The 22,530-nt window shown below is 45.9% G+C and overlaps 1 protein-coding gene across 7 annotated transcripts in view; it reads left to right on the top strand.

The window, feature by feature from the left end:
* Positions 1-1,138: 1,138 nt before the first annotated feature.
* LOC147641195 (Zincin-like metalloproteases family protein) overlaps positions 1,139-22,530 on the top strand; it is a 192,261-nt gene continuing 170,869 nt past the window's right edge. For 5 of the 7 annotated variants that reach the window (XM_086818928.1, XM_086818937.1, XM_086818948.1 and 2 more), the window contains exons 1-2: positions 1,139-1,369; positions 1,446-1,527. In XM_086818928.1, the coding sequence (XP_086675054.1) occupies positions 1,188-1,369; positions 1,446-1,527 (264 nt within the window). In that variant the 5' untranslated portion in view covers positions 1,139-1,187. Of the gene's footprint in view, positions 1,370-1,445; positions 1,528-22,530 lie in introns of those variants that run through there. The other 2 variants (XM_086818954.1, XM_086818962.1) reach the window with 2 other exon arrangements.

Consider the following 22,530-nt stretch of genomic DNA (forward strand, 5'->3'; position numbering starts at 1 on the left):
TGGTGGTTTACCTTGGCTTTTGGAGAGGCATGGGGTACAACTTCTAGAATTGTTGGAACTTTGGTACCCACACCTATCATAATTTTAAATAAAGTGTTGGTGGGCGAAGTGGAGGGAGCAATGATTGGTGATTCTTGGGCCATTTCCCGATTCCTCCTCAGTTTAGGCTTGGGCTTCTCTGCCTTAGAGAGGTTTGGCTTTTGGCTTGTTAGCCTCTGTTTATGGTAGAGTTGGAAAGGGTTGGGTGGAGTTTCCAGATGATCAAACTTACCAGTTCGATTGGAGCCACTCATAATAGATTGAGCAATTTCTAGATCTCTGAGGTGATTTGTTATAGTTCTTCTTTAGCCAGAAGGACTCCACGGTTCTTTGCTCGAACTTGAGAGTTGTGGTCCTTGTCCTCCTCTAGTCGATGCTGCAGTCATGCTTAGTGATCCATCCTCTTCCGACGAGGAAGATTTCTTCCAACATAGTTCGTGTAGTCATGACAAAGAAACTACCTTCCATGGGATAAGAGTTTATGTGGAACTTAAGTTTCATGACACCTTCACACCCATTATGTAGTCCTGAAACAGTTTGCACTAAGGCCTTTGTGCGATCCAAGACAGGTTTGCCTATCGACATCCACATCTCATAGGACATGAGGTTTCTTCCTCCTCTAATCTCTACTAGAGCAAGCTTGGTCATACTCTTTGAATTTGTGGAAAAGTCAAAACAAAGACTTGCAGGCTTCACATCTTCTTCTCGTAAATATTTACCTTAGGCATGTGGACATGTAGAACACCTCTCCTTGCGAGCTTTGGCCTCTCTTGAGCCTATTTCTTCCTTTCTATTTCTTTTATTTTGATGTCCTCAACTAGGTGGATGGCTTCAAGCTATTCATAGGAGAGAGGTCGAGACCACATCCACCCCAAACAAACTGCTTAGATTGGCATTCTGTTGTAGATACTCATCTTCTTTATTCAGATATTGCATGCATGGACAAACAAGCTATTGCATGCATATAAAATAAGGCATCAACCAATACAAAAACAAATATTTGATTTATTGAGTCTACGGTGTGGATTCATACATACGTATTTTGATCACACTTCTACACGTACATACATACCTAGAAGTATATTTTGCACTAAAAATTTGAATGACATAACGCTAGGTGCAGTCCAACGTTGCTCGAGTGTTGCGAAATGCGTTCTTCGCATCATTTGCGGCAAGTTATTTGCAAATCATGTGCACGGCGAGCTGCTCGGTGGTACCACTCTTCCGAAGAGGTCGGAGTGAACAAGCGAAGCGTGACAGGCCTGTATGGCTACGATGTGCTCAAGTCTGCAACCGGCTTCCAAGCCTTTGCACGAGAAGCAATAGAAAAGTACGGAATAAGGACTCTCTCTTGCAAATTTGAAGCTTTTTCGACTAAGGTTTGATACACCAGTATTCCCTCGCAGATCAGATGAGTTGATTCAGCGGATTAGACAGACGCCTCCTTCCATGGAAACCATTCGCCTCTTTGACGAGCTTTCTGACACTGTAAATACATTTAATTCTTGTTTCAACCCTTGTTTGTGTTTGCTCTCTTGACAGGTTAAAAACTTACTAACCGCCGAGAGAGAGAGAGAGAGAGAGAGAGAGAGAGAGAGAGAGAGAGAGAGTACTAAGACCCAATTGGCCTATGAGACCAAAGTGATACAATAATGTCCATGGCATATCTCCTCATGGAATGGAAAATAAAACAAAAACAAAACATAAACATAGATATCTCACTAGGGTGATACAAAACTATGCATGGAAACTCATCATGGAATACTAGGAACATAGAAACATTAGAGCAGCATCAGCCCCAAGTAGATGGTTTACCACTCTCCAAAATATCAAGCGTGGGGTTGATGAGTATGGCCGAAAGGTCTCCCTCACCTATGTCATGCGGAAAGGAAGCTTGGTGGCGGTGGAGCATGTCTTGGATTTGGAGTTGATGAGGGGATTATGGCTGATGGCTGGGTGCGTCGGGCACGCTGGAGTGGGGAGGCCTAGTCCGAGGTAACTCCTCTCGGGCGAGGTGGATCCGGAGCAGCTCAAGGTGGGTCCACAAGATCCATTGTATCAGTGTCCTCCACCTCCTGGGTGCGGAAGAAATTGGTGACGGTTTGTTGGCGAGGGAGGGGGTGGGGTGACTTGGGCCAAAGCTCTCTCAACAAAGTGTCCTTGTGTCTGTGGAGCTCAAGCAGGAAGAGGCCTAGGCAACACTGGTCTGGGAAGTCAATGATCCTGGAGAGTGGGCCAAATCCCTCATGAAATAGACAGAGAAATCTCCCACGGATCTCATAGTATACTGGGTGGCGGCATATGTAATGCTCCTCCGTCTCACAACCTTTGTGTGGCATAATCGGCAGATGCTCTGCTCTCTGGGTCTTTGTATGAGCTTCTCGGCTTTGAAAACGCACTCATCTCTACTTGTCTCCACTCTGAGGTGGTGGGATGAAATCCGTATCGGGCCAATTGTAATCTGCATGCCATGGGACATATGAACACTTAGGTAGCGTGGTTGCTGGATGAATCCATCCTCAGTGAGTGTGAGGAAGTGATCTTTGTAGAAGTGCATCTTCGTTGGGAGCTCTGGAGGTGTGATCCATGTGCAGTGGGTGTAGAGGCTAAGAAGATCTAACCAGATAACTCGGTTGGTATCCTTGTGAGAGAGCCGGAGAAAAGGGGAGTCCAAACTGTACTGAAGGGGTGGTAGGCGGTCCATGTGGAGGCCATATACTAAGAACCAAGTGGAAACTAATGCATACCATACTCCTGAGTGGCCCTCAAGTGCTAGTTGTCTCGAGGACTCTAGGGCAAGCCTCGGTTACTTGTGGGGATCCATGTGATTGATACGATGGAGGTAGGTGACTATTTGGAAGAGTGCATCCACTATCATCGGGGTTGCAGCAAACTCTGCATGGATAATCTAGTGTGGGACTGATGGTTTGTTGTCGATCATACGGGAGAACATCATGACCTGAATCCAGGTATTGATAGAGAGGCGGGTGTAGAAGAGGGGGGCAAAGGCAGGACAAGAAGGGGGGGAGCAGTTGGGAAAGCAAAGGTAGTGGGGCAGGTGGGGGCAGCAGAGGGGTAGGCGGGGACTGCAGAGGGGGAGGCGGGGGCAGCAGAAGGGCTGGCGGGGGCTGAAGATGGCCAGGCGAAGATAGCAGAGGGCATGCAGGGGGCTGCAGAAGGGCTGGCGGGAGCAGCAGGAGGTCATGGGAGGGCAGGCGGGGGCAGGAGGAGGGCAGGCGGGGGGCTGCAGAGGGGCAGGCGAGGGTAGGCGGGGGCAGGAAAATCAGCAGCGCAAGCTCACTCTGCAGACATTTCTTGAGAGCGTAACATTCCCTATGAGCTCCCAGGTCTCGTATGTATGCTGTTTTGGTAGTGAATTGGTTCCGTATACATGTGCCCATTTGTGACAGTTGTATTTGAGCATTGGTTTCTTTCTTTGCTTGAGAAAGACGATTTTTGGGCATACGGAAAGCTTTTTGCTGAGCATATAGATTGTGTAACATGAGCATGCAAAAGCAAGGTCTGGTGAGCATTCAGATGCACAATGGTATGCTAAATCCACATATTCTGACTAGGCCGATGTACTTTTTGAGCTAGAGGCTCTCAAGCATAAAGTTAGACGCTATCGTGAGGAGACAGCTGAATTGCGATCTCTCAAGAATGACCTTGATGTGCAAAGGGTTTTAAATGAAAAGAAAAAGAAGGGTTCAGGTGACGATGCAACCTTTGAGGCCATAGCAGCAGAGATGGGATATGAAGATCCTAAAGAGCTGGCCATATCTTATTTGGAGCTGGCCATATCTTATTTGAAAGGCAAAAAGGATGTATTGGGTGATGCAGGTACAAAAAGGACTCCCCGCGTGGAAGCACATGTAGATTCCAGTACATTAGGAGATGTAGATCCTCGTCACCGTTATGCATCCTCACGTCAAGAGGGTTCTTCAAGTGAAGATTCTCACCACTCCAGGAGCGTCTCGTGTACGTGGGAAGAGACCCATGCATGAGTCTCCTAAGCCTAGACATGGGGCTAGAGACAGGTCTTGTTCTAAAAAGAAAAGCCGAGAGTTCCAAGTCAGGAGACAAAGATGTGAAGTTTGAGAACTTCTATGGCAAGATGGATACTACGAAGGCGCTTGCTTTTGTGAGACAGTTTGAAATTGCTTTTTGCAATGAACATTTTTCTGAAAAGTCTAAACTCAGGCATGTGGGTATGCATCTCAAAGAGACAGCTATGATTGGTGGATGGCCAAGCTTTTGGATGCAAGTGCTGCCCGCACATGGGATGACTTTAAAATTCAGTTTTATGCTCAATTCTTGCCTCCAAACTTTGCCAAGAATGTACGCAAAGAGTGGGATTGGTTGAAGCAGGATGAAGGGGAGACAGTGCAGACATATATAGCTAAGTACTGGAAGGTACTGCTGAAAGTTACTCCCTTTATGTCTCTTTCTAATGGGGAGAAGAAACGGAAGTTCGAATCAGGTTTGCACCCCATCATTCAAGAGAGCTTACAGGTGTACCCAAATCAGACTCTTTAGGAGTTGATAAACTTGGCACTCATAGCTGAAAATTTGCATATGAAGTGGGTTAAAAACAAGTCAAATTCAGATTTTACATACTCTTGGTAAGAGGAATGTAGTGGCCGGTGCACTATCCCGAAGGCCTCAAGCAAGTGCTATTACAGTAGCCTATCATCAGGACTTATCAGATATGCGAAATTCTTATCATACAGATGATGATTTTCAGCATATATGGGCTGGTTTTCAGCAGGGTATAACAGCCCCGAATTACTCCGTACGTGATGGGTATTTGATGTTTCATAATCGCTTATGTGTACATAAGGATTTGAGGCAAAAAGTGATGGATGAATGCCATGCACCGCCTTTTGCAGGGCATAGAGGAATCCTTGCCACTACATAGGCTTTGGAGAGAGACTTTTTCTGGCCAAGAATGTGTAAAGACATAGATGACTATGTGCGCCAATGCATGGTTTGCCAGAAAGTTAAGTTTGACAGGCATAAGACTTCGGGGTTGCTTCAACCGCTGCCGATTCCGAATCAGCCTTGGGAGAGTATTGCCATGGAATTTATCATAGGTCTTCCTAAGTCACAGCAAGGGAATGATGCCATCTGGACTTATTGTGGTAGATTCAGTAAGCAGGCACATTTTATTCCGGTACGGAAGACCATAAAGCCAGAGCATATGGCAAAGATATTTATGGCATAGGTTTTCAAGTATCATGGTATGCCAAAAACGATTGTGGGGGATCATGATTCTCGCACCACAAGTCTCTTTCGGTGAGCATTGTTTGATAACATGGGAACGAAGTTGAATTTCTCTTCTGCATATCATCCAGAGACAGATGGGCAGCGAGAGATTGCAAATTCAGCAGTGCTTGATCTTTTGAAATGCTATGTGGCTGATCGCATATCAGATTGGGAAAAGTATTTGTCACTGGTAGAGTTTGCTTACAACAATACAATGCATACTTCTACGGGCAAGGCGCCCTTTGAGATTGTTTATGGCAAGATTATTTTGCCACCTATCCTTCGCACGAAGGATGAGATATTTGCAACAGATGAGTATGTAAGGGATTTGGATACGGCCTTTGAATAGGTCTGGACAGTCATACAGAGATCCCAAGATAAGCATAAGAAAGCTGCAGATAAGCATAGAAAGCAAATGGATTTGAAGGATGGAGATTGGGTTTTATTAAAATTCCAAAAGGCTCGCCTTTGTTAGCAGACTAGGAAAGATGATAACTATCTGAAGCTATCTTGCAGGTATTATGGACCATTTCAGATCTTGGAAAAGATCAATGAGGTAGCTTACAGGCTGGTGTTTCCAGATCATTGGTGGATTCATAATGCTTTCCATGTCAGTCTCTTGAAGAGATAGATTGGTCCTGAGAGCCGATGGAGCCGGTTATGGAAGATCAACCCAAGGTTGATGAGCTGGAAGAGGTGTTGCAGCCTGAGCAGATTGTTTTTCACAAGGAACGGAAAGCTGCTAGAGGTAGGCTTGTCCGTAAGTACCTTGTGAAGTTCAGGAACTATCCAGCACTTGATGCGAAGTGGATGGACGAGGCATATTTTAAAGATTATCCAGATCTTCTTGCGGCCTACTTGGAAGCTTTTCAGTTGCGGGCAACTGATTAGAAGCCGGGGGGAATGTCACCACTTCTCTGGCAGACGTCTGGAATGATGTTATGATTGAATACATGTGGAAGGGCTCCATGGAAGGATTGGTATCCTGGTGTGAGTTCTTGGCATGATTTATGAACTCATGGAAGGGTGGTAACCCTGATGAGTGACTCTGGACTCATGGAAGGGTGGTTACCCTGGTGTGTACTTTTTGGTCCTATGTGGACGACGCCAGTGAACGGGCTAGTTGGATGTTCAAGATGTAAGTTGGGAGATTTCATCCACTATGTTTGTGCACCAACATATGTATGTGAGTTGCACATGCATGGATGACTTGTTTTTGATGCCTAGACATTGCTTGGTATTTTGCCTGTGAATGTCCACGAGCACCGGGGATGCCTGGACAACCCGTGGATACGCGTGTGCACACTTGTTTGGGACTTATATGGTTTCCTTATGTGTTTTGCAAGTGGTAAGTGTGCACACTTAACCCAATTTATTCATTATTTCATGTTACTAAGGTTTATTCGGTGCAAGGTTCACATTCACTTAAAGTGTGGGCGGACACACTTATAATTTTATAAGTGAGTTCACATCAAGCTGGACTTATTTTAATGAACCAAGGCCAATTATGAGAGATGGGCACCTGGGCACTCCCAAATAGCTCCACGAGTTGCTATTCTGGGTGTGGGAGGGCCAAAGTGGGCAAGCCCTGACTTGTAGAGCACTCATGTGAAAAGCGTGGGCTGTTAGGAGTTGTTTGGAGAGGAAAAACAACAATTTTACTCATTTGCATGAGGTACAGGTGGAGTACATGCCAAGAGCAAGAGTCCAAGGGCTGGCTGCTATTGCTCTCTCTCTCTCTCTCTCTCTCTCTCTCTCTCTCTCTCTCTCTCCAGGGCTGGCCGACTGCATCTACAGGGCTGTAGCCTGTTAGATTTGTTTCGAGAAGCTGGCGCATGGCTGTTGGGACTGTTTTTGTGCTACTCTGTTGAGAACAGGATTTGGACGGAGTGAACAGAGCCTCAACAGGAGCTGGCTGACTGTTGTAAGGGCCATTATTGGCTGTTTTTACAGGTTTGCAGGAGGTTTCTCTCGACGAAACTTGAGCAAACATGTCCCTAGACAAGTATCGGGCTTGGGGATGTGATCTGGTGGAACCTGTGGGTGGCCAGTGAGCCAAAACCATGGCTGGTTACTGTTTTGCAGGTTTGGGACAGCACTTTGTTAGAGGGTAGGTGACCGCTCTATCAAAGTATAGGAGTGGTTGGTGATCACTCTACCCTGGTTGGTGACCGAGGGTATTTCTACAGGAGCGGTTGGTGATCGCTCAACCTTGGTTGGTGACCGAGGGTGTTGCAACAGGAGTAGTTGGTGACCGAGGAATTGCAGGTAATGTGTTTACCTATGTTTTCACAGTTGGATAAATCTGGTGTTGATTGGATGAGTGTCTACTCTCCGCGCACCCGCATCTTGTACATATAAATACTTCTGTTGGTAATAAAGATACCTCGAGGGGGGGGGTTGGCCCAACTTCAGCCCCCAACTTCAGCCCCTAGTGCTGTGTCATGTGCAAGTTGGTTTATGTTTGCAGGATGTATATGCTCATGTAATGTTAAACTCCTGTATCTCCAAGTTGGTCGCCGTTTTCTTTTATTAAGGTTTGGAGAGGGACTTTAACACTTTGATTTGGCTGGCCCCCACGATTTGCATGTGGGTGGCCAGTTCTAAAGTGGGTTGGGTAGGTGCCCATGCACCCACCCCCACACACACTTAAGTGGGGCTCCCCACCTTGGCCCCTAAGTGGGTGCCCAAAGGGGGTGCCCACTTTTAAGTGTGAACATTAAACCTTATAAAACAAAGGGTTAGAATATGAAACATTAAAACAACATGTGCTATATACTCACCACCTGTTCACATGCAAGCAGATGCAGTGGGCTAATTTTCTTTCCATGTTTCATTTTCAGATTCTTCACACTTCTGGAAAGAATAATTCAATAGCTGATGCATTATCTCGTAGGCCCAAGGTGAATGCTATCACCACTGCCTATCATGAGAACCTTTCATCTATACCTCAAATGTATAATATTGATGAAGATTTCAAAGAGATATGGGCTGATTTATAAGCTACAAAATCAGTCCATCCTTTCTCCATCAAGGATGATTATTTATATCACCATCAAGCCATTTGTGTAGTCAAGTAGCTTCGTCAAAAGGTCATGGATGAAGCACATGCACCTACCTATGCAAGTCATAGAGGTATTTTTCCCACTACTCAAGCTTTGGAAAGATATTTTTATTGGCCTTCTATGCGGGCTAATAGAGAAAAATATGTTCGTGAGTGTGTGGTATGCCAGAAAGTTAAGTATGACAAGCATAAGTTGCTTGGTTTACTTCAGCCTCAGCCTATTCCTCAAGCACCTTGGGATAGCATAGCAATGGATTTGATCACAGATCTTCCTCGATCTGCTTATGGTAATAATGCTATTTGGACTATTATTGATCGCTTTAGTAAGCAAGCTCATTTTATTCCCGTAAGAAAGACTATCAAGCCCAATCATATGGCTCGACTCTTTCTTTTTCATGTTTTTAAACATCATGGAATGCCTAAGTCCATTGTGGGAGACAGAGATCCAAGGACTACATGCTTATTTTGAAGAGCTTTGTCACCAATTGGCCGACCATTTGGTCCATCTCCAGTTTTTGCGTCTCGTTCACTTGAGGCCAGGCCGATGTCTCGTGTGAAGAGGCCAGTATTTTGCTGACATGGACGGGAGCCAGACTGGTGCCACCCGTGTGTTAGCAGGATGGTGTCGTATGGACGGGAGCCAGACTGGTGCCACCCGTGTATGACCTGGACTGTGCTCGACCCATGGGATTGTCACGCCATGTAAGAGCCAGTATTCGTGCCGTGTTTTGCCTATGGGACTGTCACACCATAGGGAGACTCGTGCCTGGAACTGTGTCTTACCTATGGGACAGTCACTCCATAGGAAGAACAGGCTTTTATGTTTTACGTCCTGCCAGTTTTGTGCCGACAGATATTTTGTACTTGTTCCATGAACGGGAGATATGTCCATGTTACTATTTGCACATGCACACATGTTTTGCATGTTTGAAACTGTTTTTGCATGACATGTATTTTTGTGTTTGCTTGCTTGACGTGTTACTTACTGAGCGGGGACGCCTGCCAGTGAGTCGTGAAGTCTGCTCTGTATTTTGACGAGCAGAGTTTTCTCTGTGTGAGAAAGTGCCGGAGACACTGATGATTTGTTTTGACCATAAATTCAGCACCTAAGAGATAGTGCTTCCATATGGTTAAAGCATGAATCACAGCCATTAATTCTTTCTCATAGATGGTACTATGCATCTTTGCATCTTGCAATCTTCGACTTTCAAAAGCCACAGCATGGCCTTCTTGATTTAACATTGCTCCTATGCAATCACCACTTGCATCACATTCCACAACGAAAGGCTTATGCAAATCTGGCACAATAAGAACTGGCCATTGACTAATGGCATCTTTTAGCTTCTGGAAAGCTATCTTTTCTCTAATACCCCAAACAAAAGCAATCTTCTTCTTTGTAAGATCATGCAATGGACCAGCCAAAAGAGCAAAATGCTTAATGAACCTGCGATAATATGAACATAAACCAAGAAAGCTTCTGACTTCATGCACAGAAGTCAAGTTAGGCCAATCAACAATAGCTTGAATCTTGGCAAGGTCCATGTGTACACTGTCCTTAGAAACAATATGGCCAAGATAATGAATTTCAGTCAAGAAAATTCACTCTTTTTGGGACTGATATAAAGTTTATGCTTGTGGAGCTCTTCAAAAACAATAGCCAAGTGGTGCTTGTGTTCTTTCTCGGATTTGGAGAAAACTAGCATATCATCAAAGAAAACTCCTGTAAACATTCTGTGAGTTTTTAAAATACGATCCATCATGCGATTAAAAGTAGCAGGAGCATTAGTAAGACCAAAAGGCATCACTAAATACTCATACAATCCAAATGTAGTCCTAAAAGCTGTCTTATGTACATCTTGAGGAGCTACTCTTATTTGATGATAACCACTTTTCAAATCAATGTGGCTGAAAACAGATGCCCCTTGGAGTTTATCCAAGATATCATCACTTCTCGGTATTGGAAACCGATTCTTGATGGTTATCTTATTCAAGACACTGTAGTCAATGCACATTCTATATGAACCATCTTTCTTTTGTACCAGCAAAACGGGTGAGCAATAAGGTGATGAGCTGGGTTGTACTAAACCCTTCTCGAGAAGATCATTGACTTGTGTCATGATTTCTTCTTGTTGGCTTGCACTCACCCTATAAGGGGGCTGATTTGGAGGTGAGCTCCCAGGAATCAAATCAATGCGATGATCCTCTGGACGTTGCGGGGAAAGTTGCCTAGGCAAAGCATCTACACAACAATCTTCATAATGATATAAAAAGTTTGCCCTAGACTTATCCAGATGTGACGTGCTTTCATCTTTAGACCTAATTTGCTCTTTAACAAAAACCAAGTACAAACAAATAGACTTCTTTATTTGCTTTTTAATGGCAGTATGGCCTACAACGGGAATAGTTGCACCAGTAGTGCTTGCATGAATACAATACTGCTTGCCCTTATGAGTAAAGGTAAGCGTCTTCTTTTTAAAGTCTGAAACTGGAAGCATGCGAAAATGCCAGGGCATGCCAAGTAAAACATAATATCTCGAAGAAGTAGGACCTATGAGAAACTCCTCATGATCACCATAGTTGCCAATTTGAATGTGAAGCTTGCCAACCACTGGCGTTACATGTGCATTCAATCTTGCAAAATTAGACTCTGCATGCATACTCAATCCCATTTGTTAGGATGCAATTTAAGTGCTTCTGCCATCTCAATAGAAATTAAATTGTCAGTAGAACCCGGATCAAACAAAAACAAAGCATTTTTATCTTGCAATTTACCCAAGCCTTTAGCAAAGTGCATTGAGGTATTGCCTTGAACATCTGGTACTGCATTAGAAGAGGGTGGGGCTGCATGGGTGCCTTCATCATTAATAAGTTGAGGACATTCCCTCTTCATATGGTCTTTGCTACCACATTGAAAACATTTACCTTGCTCCCGGTACTCCTTAAGTTGTCTTCTTTTGCTCTCTTTCTCCACTTCTAGCTTGCTGTCCATCCTTGGACAGCTCTTGATTTACATGTCGCATGCATGAGGGTTTCTAACTATGCATGTCACATGCATGAGGGTTTATGACTATGCATGTCGCATGCATGGAGGTTTTTCATCATGGAGAAGAAGTTTATCAACAATACTTAGCTAGACTGTCATGCATGCATGCATAGAGATAGAAAACCCGCATAAGAGTGGGTTTCCTTCAAAATGTCAATTATTCTTGTACAAATCCATCAATACAAGTTAATTGAAGACAGGTTATGCAACATACTAACCCATGGGTGCAATCCAGGCATCCCCAGATCCATGAGCTTCTCATGCAATAAAATACAAGCATTGTTTAGGCAAACAAAAATATACACACAAATAAAAATAAGCCATGCACACAAATGTATGCATTTAAACACATAGTTTGGAAGAAACCCCAACTATTTATATGTACTTGATATTTACAAAGGCTATGGTATTTTGGCTCTACAAGATCCATCAAATATCCATGGCATTATGTGTTGCATTTGGTTCTCCAAGATCCATCAAATGCTTAACATGCTTCTATGCAGCTAGGATCTCGTAGATACAGCTAGCATACACATACATGGGAACCTTAACCATAAACATTCCATGGCTACATGTAGTGTCCAACAACCATGTCCATGTATAATAGAGAATTTACAATATGAATCCCGAGAAATTAGGGAATAGTTACAGATTTCAATGTGGATGTGTGTACCACAAAGAAATCTGTGATGGCTCTCTCTGAGGTGTCCTGTCGGAGCCGAGGCTGTCTCTTAGCTGAAGGAGATAGCACAGGCGGAAGCATAAATAGTAAAAACATATGAGAGAGTGCAAAGGAGATAGAGGGAGTTGGACAAGATCACCTTTTATAACAGCAATAAAGCTTTACAATGGCAATGGCCAGCAATTGGATGTTGAACTATGTGCAAGTGAATTGGATTAAGAAGTGAATAAAGGGGAACTCCTTATATAGTACCTCAGTGAGCTGGCCGACTGCCTCTAGGATTGGCCGACTGCTCACAAGACAAATAAATAGGAGAAATACAATAAAATGACAGATAAATAGTAGAAGCCCTAGAACACTGAGATGCACAATTCTAACACCCCCTCTGCAACTCATAGTGTGCAAGAGTCGGAAGAAGATAAGTTGATGAAGATGCAACCATGGATCCTCCAGCACCGCGAATATTGGAATCACCTCGGAGAGAGCACCCACCAGCTTGTTTCCTCGAAACAAGATGCCACTGCGAACAACAAGGAACTTTGCTTGGCCAGGAATTCCTACTCAAGTGTGCAGCAAACTCCAAAAATAGATGATGAGCTGTTGGGCACACTGCGCCCATAATCCCCAACAGTGGACGGAACACATCATGTCCCAAAAGCCTCGAACAATGAACTTGGAACAGATCCAGTTCATAATCTCTGTTGTACCAAAGATAACCATGTCCTGCTAGATGTCTAATACTTGGAACTCTGAATCACGGTCCCCATGCATCAGTAGGTGGAGCTGTAATCAGCCCCCTCTCCCGCCCACAAGCCTCTTCTGGCTGGAAGCACATGGGGGGGAACTGCATGTGTACTAGAGAAGCACACTATCTGGGATCTCTTGAGCCGGAAGTGCCCTGGGAGCCCTAGAAGTGGTACTAGAATCTGTATCACTATCCTATGTCGTGTCTTTGCCTTTTCGCTGAGATGAAGCCTTGCCCTTGGTCTTGTCCTTCTTCTTGGACAAACAATCCTTGGACATATGTCCTCTTTTCCTGCAAGAGAAACAACGACTCCGACCTTTCTTTTGAACTGAGGAAAGTGCTTGGTCAGAACTGTTGACTTACACCTTCAACTTACCCTGTGAGATGAGAACGGACTTCTCCTCCAAAGTAGGGAGCTAAGATCATCAAAATCCAACTGAGTGGAAGTGACCTGGCACCGTAAAGATCGAGAAATAATAGCATAGTCTAGAGGAAGCTTGGTGAGGATAAGAGCAGCCAGCTGAGAAGAGGACAAAGCAACACCCATAGCCAGTAATTGGTCATGGATAACCTTGGCCTTCATGAGAAAAGACTGCATTGAATTGCCTTCAGGAAATAACAAGCCATAGAGCTACCCCTGCAAGGTAACTGCCCTCATCGATGAATCTCATGCATTGGAGAGAGTTTGCAGTGCCGGTGAGACCTCCTCGGTGATGATCCGCACAAGCATAGAATGCGCCTTCGAGTCCCGATTCTCCCAGTCTTGTAATTCCATAGCAAATTCATCCTCCTGATCCCGAGTCCACCTCCTAGAGTTTTGAGGACGCTCGGGCTTTCTTTCAGTGCGCTGAACAATGTCCCACAAACCCTTGTGGATGAACCAAACCCGCATTTGAAGCTTCCGAAGAGCGTAGTTGGGTCCTTTCAACTCATCATCTTTGTTTGTACAAGGAGAGCCATATCCACAGTAGCAAAGAACAAATCTCAGCGTTCAAACACTTCTCTAAAGTGCTTTCCAACGAAGCGAGGCACTAGGAACAATCAGCCCCCTCTCAAACCGTAGAGAGAAAGAGGCGGGACAGCAGCAAAACAGTCCAAGATCCACCGGGAACCTCCTACCGGAAGGGCAGGGACTCGTGGAGGAAGAAGAAAATGTACAGCCACTTGTCTGGCAACTCCAAATGCAAGAGAACTCACCAAATCTGATGCCGGTGCAGAAAACACAGCCACAACTCCACCTTATACCTCTGTAGAAGAAAATGCAGCCACGGCACTACACGCACTTGATGATATCCACTCTTGAGATCAATTCGGCTAAAGCATGCCGATCAATCCAACTTGTCAAGCATGTCGTCTATGCGTGGAATCGGAAACCGATTCTTGATGGTAAGCTTATTCAAAGCTCTATAATCCACACACATACGAAAGGATCCATCCTTCTTTTGAACTAAGAGGACGGGTGTCATGTGCATCACAGATGCCATGGACATTTCCAGGGCTAGATCCAGAAGAGGCAAACAGATAAAGACCATGAACCAATAGAAGATGGACATGGAGCAGGACTTGGAGCAAAGCTTGATCCAGATAAGTGCAGTCGGCTGGCTGCAGAAGTGAGTCGGCTGGCTGTAGGAGGAGTCGGCTGACCCAGCACATAGGGACAGCAGCAGGCGCCTAAAGAACATGACCAGATCCAGTCGGTTGTGCTTGGAAAAAGGAATTAATGAATTATGAACTGGCCGACCAGCAGTCGGCCAGTTCCCCATGTAGTCCAAGGGGCTATAAATAGCCCCCCTTGCTCTATGGTTTATTCATTCTCTCCCACTAGGGGATTGGATCATTAGAGGTCCCATAGGGGATAGATTCTAGGGTTAACAACCTTTTTATGAAGGCAGCCCATGGCTGCAAAGATATGTACCTTTTTGTACCATAGTATATACTGAATTTCCAGCACTTCTCACTCTCTCTCTCTCTACTCTCTCTCTACCTGCGTTTTTGCATCAGATGGTGCGTTTTTGCATCAGAAGGTTTTCCAAGAGTGTTTAGGGCTGAAAGAAGACTTCCCAGAGCTTCCGCGTGTTACATTGGTATCAGAGCATAAGGCTCAGCAAAGCTAAACGCTGATTCAGTCCCAGATGATGGTGTACAGGTCCAAGGTACAGGAAAGTACATGGATTCGAAGCCCAAGGCGAGGAACACAGATCGGGAAGAACTCCCAGGAGGTTTGTTGGTGGTGTTCCACAGTGCCAGATGGGGATGGCAGTTCCGTGAGCCAGTTAGGTTCTAAGGGAACGGTCCCAAGGGAGGTTGATCCTCTAAGGGTGATGTGAGAGTGCCAGACTCAGTTCCAGGAACGAAGACCAAGACGGTGTTTAGAGTCAGGGCAGGAATGGATTGTGGACTAGAGGAAGACCAGATGCATAGATCTTCATCAGAGACAGAGTGGTTTGGAGAACAGACTGGATTTTCAGAGAAAAAGGTTTGCCAGGGATGGAAGATGACAGAGGGACTTCGGGACAGGATTGGGATGATGACAGTCATCCAAGAGCAGGTTGGATTCCCGTCATCAAGTTTAGCAGAGGGGGATGTCATGTGCATCACAGATGCCATGGACATTTCCAGGGCTAGATCCAGAAGAGGCAAACAGATAAAGACCATGAACCAATAGAAGATGGACATGGAGCAGGACTTGGAGCAAAGCTTGATCCAGATAAGTGCAGTCGGTTGGCTGCAGAAGTGAGTCGGCTGGCTGTAGGAGGAGTCGGCTGACCCAGCACATAGGGACAGCACAGCAGGCGCCTAAAGAACATGACCAGATCCAGTCGGTTGTGCTTGGAAAAAGGAATTAATGAATTATGAACTGGCCGACCAGCAGTCGGCCAGTTCCCCATGTAGTCCAAGGGGCTATAAATAGCCCCCCTTGCTCTATGGTTTATTCATTCTCTCCCACTAGGGGATTGGATCATTAGAGGTCCCATAGGGGACAGATTCTAGGGTTAACAACCTTTTTATGAAGGCAGCCCATGGCTGCAAAGATATGTACCTTTTTGTACCATAGTATATACTGAATTTCCAGCACTTCTCACTCTCTCTCTCTCTACTCTCTCTCTACCTGCGTTTTTGCATCAGTTGGTGCGTTTTTGCATCAGAAGGTTTTCCAAGAGTGTTTAGGGCTGAAAGAAGACTTCCCAGAGCTTCCGCGTGTTACAACGGGTGAACAATATGGGGAAGAGCTTGGCTGAACCAAACCCTTCTCAAAAAGCTCATTTACTTGCTTCATGATCTCCTCTTTTTGGGATGCACTTACACGATAGGCTGGCCTATTAGGTGGTGAGCTACCCGGCACAAGATCAATGCAATGATCTTAACCTCTCCTTGAACTCTTCCCATGATCTAACAGGATTCGGTGAGAGCTTCTCCGTGAGCCACCAATGGGTAGCAGTGCCTTTCATGAACATGCTTACATGCCGGATCATGGATTTCTGAGTGAAATCCTCATCACTGAAAGCAATATCAAACTGGGCAATAAAAGCAAGTGCCTTTGATGCATCATATTCCCCATGATATGTGTCAAACTTCACAGATTTGTCTCCGGCTTTGAAGTCACGAGACTTTGATGCATGTGTGTGCATCTCAACATGTTTTCCCCCATGTTTGTCCATTGGGACAGCCCCTGTAATTGGCATCATTTTTGGACCAAAAGGTGATGCATAAGGCATAGATACATGTGCCGTGTAAGCATGAGGCATGGCTGGCCCCTCAACATGCATTGATACATTTTCAGCCATAACTTCTCCCTCACGAGCACACTCGAAGGCATGAGTGGCATGAGAGATACGCGGAATACCTGCACCAACAGAAAATTGCAGCCCATGTTGCATGTGTTGTGCATGTACATTTTCAGCCGGCAATGGTATTTGACATACATTTTGACCACTGCCATAAACATTGTATCCTTCACGAGCTACATGAGGTATTCCTGCATGGTGTGAAGTCATTGATTGTTCCTCTCCCATAGCATGGAGATTTATCCTCTTAGACATAAGTTCTTGTTCGGGCACCAATGGGGATTCCAAGACATGTGGGATGGGAGAAAGGTCACTACTGGAGGAAGTGCCCTAAGCGGACAGGGAAGAGTGCTGATTTCTCAGCCTCAGCTGCAAAGACTCCGACATTTGTGCACTTAGAGATGGTGGACTCCGATGCTTCATCATCTTCGAGCGAGGAGGCAGTTGGCTTCACCGCGAAGGATACCCGGGAATGGATTCTCGACAGTGGTGTTTCCAGGCACATGACTCCATCCCGTGACTTCTTTCTGGATCTGAAACGGCAATCAGGTCGTATCTTTATTGGCGATAACTCCACTATTCCGATACATAGTGAGGGCAGGATGGAGATTATTCCCGACGGAAAGGGGGGCAAGCATGCTTCCCGTGTTCTTTATGTCCCTGCTCTGGGTTTTCATCTTTTGTCAGTGCATGAGGTATGCAAGACTGGCTTTCGGGTGGAATTTGAGGAGCATTCAGTTGCTCTAAGGGACCGTGAGACAGGCAAAGTTGTTTGGGAAGGCGGTGTGGAGAATGGCATCTACAAGCTCTCTGCACTCTCCTCACTGACAGGTTCTCAGGTCGGAGATTTGTGGCACTTTCGTTTTGGCCACTTAAATGTGGATGCTTTGCGGCGCGCCTTCCGGGACCAGATGGTGGTTGGCTTGCCAGATGTTGGTAATAGGCAAGGACGCTGCAGTTCTTGCATACGTGGTAAGCCGCACAGGGAATCCTTTCCGAAGCAGGCTTCCAGGCGGGCTTCGCAACCATTGGAGTTGATTCACATTGACTTGTGTGGACCACAGCAGATACCATCCTTGGGAGGATCTCTCTACTTCATGCTGCTTGTTGATGATTGTACCAGATTCACGTGGGTCTACTTTCTTTCCCAGAAGGACCAGGCTTTTGCTCGGTTCAAGGATTGGATTGGCACATGATGGTGGAGAAAGAGTCTGGATATCAGGTTAAGACTCTCAGGGCTGATAAAGGAGGTGAATTCTCCTTGACTGTATTTTTCAGGTTTTGTGCAGATCATGGCATCAAAAGGGAATTGGCCAATACCGGATCGCCTTCGGAGAATGGAGTTGTTGAATGTAAGAACAGGACTGTGGTGGAGATTGCGAGGACCATGCTGGAGCATCGTGATCTTCCTCGTCCACTTTGGGGTGAGGCTGTGGCAACGGCTGTCCATACCATTAACCGCTCTCCGACGACTTCTGTACCCCGTATGACTCCATTTGAGGCATATTTTGGCAGGAAACCCGATGTCTCGCACTTCCGTGTCTTTGGGAGTGACGCGTATGTACATATTCCGAAGAAGCAGAGGGGGAAGCTTCACTCCAAGTCCCGCAAGCTGGTATTTGTGGGGTATAACTCTCTTTCCAAGGGATACAGGTTGTATGATCCAGAGAGGAACGAGATTGTTGTCAGCCGGGATGTGGTCTTTGACGAGCATGTTCCAGCATCCACTGTCGAGGAGCCGCCACTTCTTGGAGATCCAGAGGAGTCTGATGATGATTCCTAGTCTTCCATTCCAGTTGATCCACCTCAGTCATCACAGGAGGTTGAGCCCGCAGCTGGAGTTGAGCCCCCGCGACCACAGGAGGCTCCACGATCTGTTCGAGTACCTAGGTGGTTGTTAGACACCCTTCGGGAGTCGGGTGTCACGGAGCTACCCTCCGAGTGGACCACAGAGGACGGCCCTCGAAGATCACATCGAGTCCGAGATAAAAGCAACACGGCGGAGCTTCTTCAGGTGAACTATGCCTTGATGTCTCGTATCATGCGGGACAAAGAGCCCACTTCCGTAAAGGAAGCCCTTTCACTGGATACTTGGAGGAAAGCCATGCAGGTGGAACTTGATGCCATCGAGAAGAACAACACTTGGGAGTTGGTACCGAGGCCGTCGAAGCGGTCAGTCATTGGTGTCAAATGGGTCTTTAAGACCAAATACGCGTCTGATGGGTCGGTGGACAAACACAAAGCCAGGCTTGTGGCTAAAGGTTATGCTCAGCGACCAGGCATCGACTACGAGGATACCTTTGCACCGACAGCGCAGATGACCACGATTCGGACCGTTCTTGCCCTTGCTTCTTCTCAGAGGTGGCCTGTGTATCAGATGGATGTAAAATCTGCGTTCCTTAATGGTGACCTGCAGGAGGAGGTGTATGTTGAGCAGCCTCGCGGCTTTATTGTTCCAGGATCGAAAGGGATGGTTTACAGGTTACGTAAGGCCTTGTATGGTCTTAAGCAGGCTCCCAGGGCTTGGAATCAGAAGATTGATTCCTTCTTTATTCAGACTGGATTTTAGAGATCGGTTGCAGATCCGAACCTGTATCTCTTTCGGGAACGCGGCATGGTCACACTCATCATCCTTTATGTGGATGATCTGGCAGTCATGTGGAGCACATTGGAGTGACGAAGGCTGCCTTGTCAAAGGAGTTTGAGATGACCGACTTAGGCTTACTCTACTTCTTCTTGGGATTGGAGATCTGGCAGACCCAGAGGGGGTTTTTCGTCTCTCAGCAGCGGTATGTTCATGAGTTGCTTGAGGCCTTTGGGATGGAGAACTGCAAGCCTATTACTTCGCCGATGGACCCGAACACAAAGTTAACCGTTACAGATCCTTGTGAGCCAATGCGGATCACTCCTCTGGTTTGTTGTTGCGAAGGGATTCATCCAGCTTGTAAAGGTCGACATGCATGTCCCAATCTTTATCTTTGTACTAGATTGGACTTGAGCTTCTCCGTGGGGCTGTTGAGCTCTTTTATGCAGACGCCATTGAAGTCTCATTGGGACGTAGGATTGCGGATCTTGCGGTATCTGCAGAGTTCGAAGGATCTGGGACTCTTTTACACAGGAGGGAATGGAGTCAAGCTCCAAGGTTGGAGTGACTCAGATTGGGGAGGAGATCCAGACACGAGGAGATCTACTTCAGGATACAGTTTTACCCTCGGCTCAGGAGCAGTTTCTTGGAGCAGCAAGAGGCAGCCAACTATTGCCCTTTCTTCGACAGAGGCAGAGTATCGGGCTGCTTGTGGTGTTGCTTGTGAGGTTGTATGGCTGCGGAGGCTGCTAGGCGAGATTGGGTTTCCACAGAGGGAGCCCACAGTCATCCAGTGCGATAACCAGAGTTGTATAGCTATTGCTCGGAACCCGGTTTTCCATGCCCGGACCAAGCATATAGAGATACAGTATCACTTTGTACGTGAGAAGATCTTGGCTGGTGACATCTTGCTACTTTATTGTTCGACGGAGGACAATGCGGCGGACCTCTTCACGAAGTCTCTACCTCAGGCTACGCTCAGGCAGCACTCCAGCTCCCTTGGGTTGGTTTCACAGCCAGGAGCTGAGAGGGGGTGTTAGGAGTCATCTCCTGTCTATATTCATACACCAGGGCCTCTGTTGTGGGTGTGCCCGCCCTGTATAAGGTGTTTTATCATTTTTCCACACTCCCCGTATTTTTTCCTATTTTTTTCCATTTTTCCTAGTGGTGGGAGGGCTGCCAGAGGATGCCAGGAGCACCCCAGTGCTGGCCGGATTCATGTTGATCAGTCGTGGGCTACTGGGCTGCTGGCCGACTGGATTTCATCAGTCGTGGGCATTCATGTGCTGGCCGACTGCATTTATGCAGTCGTGGGACTTTTTCCAGCAGTCGTGGGCACTTTATCTGCTGGCCGACTGCCCTCTCTGGGATGTATATATAGCCCCTTTGCCCCCACCACTTCCTCATTCAGTTTTTCCGGGATCTTGTGTATAGAGAAGAGTTTACACACCTATCTCTCTGTTGTTCTTGTGCTGTTTATTTTCTGCAGTCTACTTGCTCTTGTCTACCCAAGTTTGGTTATCATTTCCGCTGCATATTCTGACATGCTCATCCTGTAAAGCATTGGAGGCATGCATTTCATTGTCCCTGCCTCTTGTATTAGCATCTCAAAATTCATTGTATGGCTGTCCATAATGTTCTAAGTGTAGAGATAGCTAGTGTTCACGGTGATCGTCTCTTACGATAGAAGTGAAAGAGAACCGTATGCTCTGATACCAATGTGACTTGGTTGAACACAATGCTAATCAATACACTTAAATACACTAAGATTTCAAGGACACTTGCTCATATACAAGAAGTAAATTACTGAATTGACAAGAGACACACAATGAGCCGGAACGGCCGACCCCTCCCTTGAGTAAATTGTATTACTATTGGAGAAATTCAATACATAGCTTCACGGGCATCCATTGCCAAATCCTCCATGCCAATGCATATGAAATTCAGCATTTAGAAAACAATGGTATGTCGATGTAGATCACCAAGGAGCTGCCTTGATGCCCGGCCCGACTTCAGTGCCCATATTCTCTACCATTGGCTCTATGTTCTACCAAGCAAGGTAGCAACATCTTCAAGAGCACATAGGACAAGAGAAATACTACACAGGGCGGCTAAACAAGGAGTCCTGCCCTTCTACTGAATAAGTAATGAAACACATTGTCCAATTAGCTTACTAGTCTTCATAGAAATTGTTGCAAGCGGAAGCCTTCACGTTGGAAGCTTTAGAAGTGTTGATATCTTCGATTTGCCGCAATCTTTGGCGACAAAAGTCTTCAAGAGGATGAAGGGAACCCTGGGAAAGCTTCCCCTATGGTTCAACTTGAGAAAGGAAGGCTGAAATTAGGGTTTTCAGCAAAAAGACCAGAAATTACAGCAAAAATGAGAGTTGTTTTGTTGAATTTCAGTCATTGGGAGTGAGTAGGAGAGTGATTAGCACTTGGAAACACTCTTGGAAGCTTGGAAAACACCCTAGCAAGTTGGGTATGGCTATGGAGAGCTTGGAAAATGGAGACAAATGGTGGAAAAACAGAGTTTTTAGCCTCCAAAAATCCTCATGAAGAGAAAACACGAATTTTCTCTTAATAAGTAAGTGAATTGGGGTCCAATCAGGTGAGGGGACATGGGGAGATGCCCATTTATGAGTAAAAAGGGAGGATCAGGTCCTGGATATTGAGTCTTGTCCGCCTTGGGACTTCAGTGAGTGTGAACTTGGAAGCGGTCATAATTTATAAGTGACTTTTGGGCGCCCAAACTTTAATGAAGTGGGAACGCACTCACTTATAAATATTGGCTAAGTCCTAAAGACTATTTGAGCCTAGATTGGGTAATACTTACCACCTGTTCACATGCCACACAACCATGTCAGTAGACAGTTTCACACGCACGGTTCACGGGCAGGTGTTCCCTAGCCCGGAACTACACATAGGTCATGCAGGCATGAAAACAGCATGCAATTTCATTTGCAGGCAAGCACATAAAGATGCTATGTAATGCAGCATTGGCATGAGCAATTTTCGTTCATGAAACCATATAAGATCAGGCGTTTTCAGGCAAGTATATGCGATACCAGACCCAGTGGAAAGCCAATCCTCCAGGCGTTTCCGGGCATGTACACAAAGGCACAAGTCCCAGCGGAAAGCCAAGTCCTCCAGATATTCCGAGCATGATAACGTCAAGTCCCAGCGGAATATCATTTCCAACTATACAGCATGACACGTGTCAATCACATGCATAGGCACATTCCATAAGCCATGGACACCAATCCAATATGTACATAGTGTGAAAGCAAGAGTGAACCATTCGGGTGGCCAAATGGTGACATC

The sequence above is a fragment of the Cibotium barometz genome, chromosome 2 (genome assembly GCF_041138505.1).
Source record: "Cibotium barometz isolate CiBa-2024 chromosome 2, ASM4113850v1, whole genome shotgun sequence".
Classification (NCBI taxonomy): Eukaryota; Viridiplantae; Streptophyta; class Polypodiopsida; order Cyatheales; family Cibotiaceae; genus Cibotium; species Cibotium barometz.